This window comes from Chelmon rostratus, chromosome 13 (assembly GCF_017976325.1).
Source record: "Chelmon rostratus isolate fCheRos1 chromosome 13, fCheRos1.pri, whole genome shotgun sequence".
Lineage (NCBI taxonomy): Eukaryota > Metazoa > Chordata > Actinopteri > Chaetodontiformes > Chaetodontidae > Chelmon > Chelmon rostratus.
The window spans coordinates 25885415-25890183 of record NC_055670.1 but is presented as its reverse complement, the minus strand read 5'-3'; the positions used below and the strand labels follow the sequence as shown (position 1 = coordinate 25890183).

General features: G+C 49.3%; 1 protein-coding gene across 1 annotated transcript; it reads left to right on the top strand.

The window, feature by feature from the left end:
* Positions 1-539: 539 nt before the first annotated feature.
* c1ql2 (complement component 1, q subcomponent-like 2) lies at positions 540-1728 on the top strand. Its single transcript, XM_041951101.1, has 2 exons — positions 540-1127; positions 1549-1728. The coding sequence occupies exons 1-2, from the start codon at positions 546-548 to the stop codon at positions 1726-1728; spliced, it is 762 nt and encodes a 253-aa protein (XP_041807035.1). The 5' UTR covers positions 540-545.
* The last annotated feature ends 3041 nt before the right edge of the window (positions 1729-4769 follow it).

Sequence of the window (4769 nt, the reverse complement as noted above, 5' to 3'; positions counted from 1 at the left end):
AGGAGGAAATGTCTCACAGTCTGCTGGAAATTCAAAGTGTCAGTAATGCTTCCTGATCCTTTTCCCTCGAGGCTATGCAGAGGGATTTATAATTCATACATAAAGATGGCGTGATTATTGTTGCGGTCTTAATCCAAATTGCAACAGGCTTTGCTCTGAACTTGTTACGTCAGCAGCTCTCGACCCCCTCTCCTTGTTGCAGCCGAACAAAAAGCGCTGGAAGCGTCTCTCTGCTCGGAGATCCGCCGCGTCCCGTCATGCCAGAGCGAATATTTCCGCTGTCAGCTGTGTGAAGCCGAGTGACAGTGGCACCGCGCCAACCGCTGCAGGGCGCGCTGGCTCCGGGGCTCCAGCGCCTTTCTTCCTCTCTCTCCTCTTCGTCCCGGGCTTCACTGACTCCCTGTCGGTCCGCTCTCTGTTCGTCGTGACTTGTAGCGCTCTCACCACCTTCCACCATTACGTCCCAAAGCAAAACGGACTTCTTAGCGCTTGCTTCTCGGACTCTCCAGAGGAAGAGAATCGTCGCCGCTGTGGTTGGCATCGTCATGGTTTTGGCTCTCATCATCGCGATCCCCCTGCTGGTCCAAACTTCCAAGACCGATGCGCACTACGAGATGATGGGCACCTGTCGGATGATCTGTGACCCGTACAACCCCAAGCCGAGCGCCACGGCTCTGGAGGTCATGCAGGACCTGAGCGCCATCCCTTCCCCGACCTTTGTTCAAGGGACTAAAGGCGAGCCGGGTCGGCCGGGTAAACCCGGGCCGAGGGGCCCGCCTGGCGAACCGGGGCCACCCGGTCCGAGAGGGCCGCCGGGGGATAGAGGGGATTCTGGAAAGTCGGGGTATCCTGGGGTCGTGGGTACAGCGCGGACAGAGACCGGTGGAGACCTGGGCTCTGCTATCGGCGGTGCAAAGATAGCGTTTTATGTGGGTCTGAAAAACCCTCACGAGGGATACGAAGTGTTACGGTTCGACGACGTTGTCACGAACCTGGGGAACCACTACGACCCGATAACCGGCAAGTTCACGTGCCAAGTGTCTGGGATTTACTACTTCACCTATCATGTGCTGATGCGCGGTGGAGACGGGACAAGCATGTGGGCAGACCTGTGCAAAAACGGACAGGTAAATACTCCCTCATTAACACCTGCACGTGCTAATTAAACACGTTAATTGAGATTCTTGCCTCGTGTGTGTGTGCGTGTGTGTGTGTGTGTGTGTGTGTGTGTGTCGGCTCTCCGCTGCGCTGCAGATCCATGATGCGCAATTACGCACTCAGAATAATGTGCAGATCTTGGCTGTGATGTGGGTCGCGGCTCCTGTTTTTATCCCGTTCGGTTAATAAATGTCAAACATGCTGACATCTCGCGCTTCACCGCGACCTGTGACATGAAGGTCAGGGGTTTGTGGTTTGGGTTATTTTGGGTTATTTCAGGCTTGACGCGCGCTCGCGTTGGGTCTGTCTGCTGTAAATGACGCACAGGGGTCTGCCTGCAGGGGGGCAGTCACAGCTGGGTCAAAGCTCTCTCTCTGTCTTCACTTTCAGGTCCGAGCCAGCGCCATAGCGCAGGACGCCGACCAGAACTACGACTACGCCAGCAACAGCGTCGTCCTGCATCTGGACTCCGGGGACGAGATTTATGTCAAACTGGACGGCGGCAAAGCTCACGGCGGGAACAACAACAAATACAGCACGTTTTCCGGTTTCCTTTTGTACCCGGACTAACGCGGACGGGCGCAGCGCTCCATCCCAGAGCTGCCGTGGCACAAACAAACCTCATCTAATCAACAGTGTTGATCAGACCGACAGGAAGATGTCACCATCAGTCTATATTCAGTCTTAAACCTCACTGTTCTTATAGAATACGGATTATTATTATTTTGGGGGATGAAATAATTCCACTTATTTCCACAATAGTTTCAAATGTTTGCTGATTTTCTTCAGCAGCAAATAAAACGCACATCTGTTCAAGGAGCCTCCTGACCCGGTTTGTTCTGCTCTGGAAATAAGTGGAATTATCACTGTAACACATTGAAATCATTGTTCAGAAGTATAAACCCCTCCAGTGGTTGGAGAACTGCGATCACACCATGGATTCAGTCTGTGTTTGCAGTCCAGATGTTGTTGTTGTTGTGCAGAGTTCAGGTTGTTCATCCTCCTGCAGAGAAGCAGAAAGGCCTTGATGACCTGTCGTGTATACAGAGGACATTACTGTGTGACGTGATGATATTTTTTTGCTTGAAGTGTCTCACAAAGACACGTATAAATATATATACACAGTCTATACATATGTATGCACCTCTGTACATATTTATCCAAACAGAAATGAGTGAACTGTATAAGCTGTAGGCTGCAGTCAGCTGTCCATCCTCTGTTAACAACATGTTTCTATCTGTCTTCGTATTCCAGTATAAACGTTGGTCAGTAATTTCAATAAATGATGATGTTTTGTACGTCGCTGTCGGAGTCGCAGTCAGAGTGGAGCTGAGGCCAAATGTTTCTGTGATCAGGGAGGATGTGATGGTGCAGCAGGACGGAGCTTTGAGCTTCACAGCAGCCTGCAGGCCAATCATCCTGCTGAAAAATCATTTCACAGCTGATGACGCCAGACTTTTCTAATCAGCTGCTTTCATCTGGATCGCACAGCCTACTTTGTGTGTGAATGTGTGTGACAAATGGAACTAAGTACATTAACTCCAGTACCGTTTTAGAATACTTGTACTTCACCTGAGTATTTCCATTTTATGCTACTTAACAGCTCTCTTTACGCCCCACATTTATCTGATTTTACTTTCCAGATTAAGATTTAACATAAAAATATTGAAAACTCTTAAAATACTTTGTTCAAGAGAAGCGAGTTCAGTATGACGTAGCTGAAAGCAGCTCCACCTGCAGCAGCTGCACATGCAGCAGCTCCACAACCTGCAGCAGCTCCATGACCTGCAGCAGCTGCACCTGCAGCAGCTCCATGACCTGCAGCAGCTCCACGACCTGCAGCAGCTCCACATGCAGCAGCAGTAAACAGTTGCTCCAACATTGATGCTTCAGTACTAACAATCTGATAGTGTCTCATAGAATCAGAGATCAATGACAGGAGACAGTCAGTTCTTTTACCTTTGACACTTTTTAATACTTTTACTGAAGTGGAGTTTGAATGCAGGACGTCTGCTGAGCAGCGTTCAGTTAACTGTTAATATGATGTTTACAGCTGTGCTGTTGGTGTCAGTGTTACTACACTGAACAGTCTGAGCCCGTTCATTCATTCAGAGACACACAGAGAGCAAGTGTGTGCGCGTGTGTGCGTGACTGTGTGTGTGTGCGTGCTTGTGTGTGTGTGTGCGTGCCTGTGCGCCTGTGTGTGTGTGTGTGTGTGTGTGTGTGTGTGTTTGCCTGTCTGCGCGCCTGTGTGTGTGCGTGTATGCGTGCGCCGGTGTGTGTGTTTCTGTGTGTGTGTGTGCACATGTGTGCCCGTGTGTGTGCATGTGTGTGGGTGCGCGGCTGTGTGTGTGTGTGTGTGTGTGTGTGTGTGTGATAGATGGCCTGTCCCGGACACACAGCTCTGCATGCATATCTTGTGAGGACAGTGATCCATTCCCGCTCTGATAAATGTTCAGATGACGTTTTGTCTCCGCGCCTCGTGCTTTATGAGTGTCTCATTAATTAAGTCAACAGCTCAGCACGTCACACTCATTCAGGACGAACGTCGTCGTTAAACCGCCTGGACTCGGCGGCTGCGGGACACCGGCAGCATGTTAAGAACGCACTTAAGACCTTTAAGACATGGAGCGTCACATCCTGCCAGTCAGCGCGCGTCAGTCACCCGGCAGGTGCACCTGAGCGCTGGGCCGCACCTGAAGCTGCATGTTCGAGCAGCTTGTAAGGTTTAATGCTATTAAACATTTAACATCCGGCCATCAGGGCTGATGCTCGCGGGGTGCAGACCTCCACATGTGATCACGCGGGTTGTCCTTCTGTCCAGGTCTGCAGATGGATTTCAACTTTTTAGATCTTAAACGTTTTAAATGCACACCTGATTGTGTCGCGTCAACTCTCAGAAGCTGATGTGTTTAATCTGAACTGTGTGACCACATGAGTTAAACTGGTGGTCTTCAGTTTAACGTCACGTGCTGCCCTTCATCTCCCTGGATCCTGGTTTTCACTGTGCTGTTTTTTTTTAAATACATCAGGCTAAAATAACTCTCATCCAGGTAATTTCACTCTCTGAGGACAGTTTGAGGATTGTTTTTTTGATCCTGGATGAATTTATCACGACTAACAGCATGCTTTTATTTTGAAATATATAAAAAATAAGTAGAGAGTTGGAACCATGATCGACTGAGTGCTGATCACGTGATTGCAGGTGCATGAGGTAGGTGTGCTGGAATCGTCCCAGCATGCACTGGGGCTACAGCTTCATGGAGATGAGTCACATGATGTCTGTTCTTCTAGACAACTGGTGAGATTCTCCCTGATGGACCTGCAGGAGAACTTTCAGTGAGAATCACGAGCCTGCCGTCAAAATGAAACCTCGTTAAAGCAACTTAAATTTCATGAACATGTGTCATTAAAGTGAGTTCTGCAGTTATTGTTCAAATGACAAACTGGCACTTTAATGTCAAATCGGATGAAATGTTGGCTCCGCTGGCCTGTTAACACTCTTTCAGCTGAGTTTCTGTGTTTTCGATCACAGTATCTCGAGCTGAATTTGGTTCTCGATCAGCAGAGAGCTGAGTCTGATTCAGGACCATGGACAGAGGACTCTCCTG

What these genes read in the sequence shown, in the direction of transcription:
- c1ql2 (XM_041951101.1), top strand. Translation starts at nt 546, where the DNA reads ATGGTTTTGGCTCTCATCATCGCGATCCCCCTGCTGGTCCAAACTTCC. An exon ending in ACCTGTGCAAAAACGGACAG is followed by an intron (nt 1,128 to 1,548) that starts GTAAATACTCCC and finishes CTTCACTTTCAG; the next exon opens with GTCCGAGCCAGCGCCATAGC.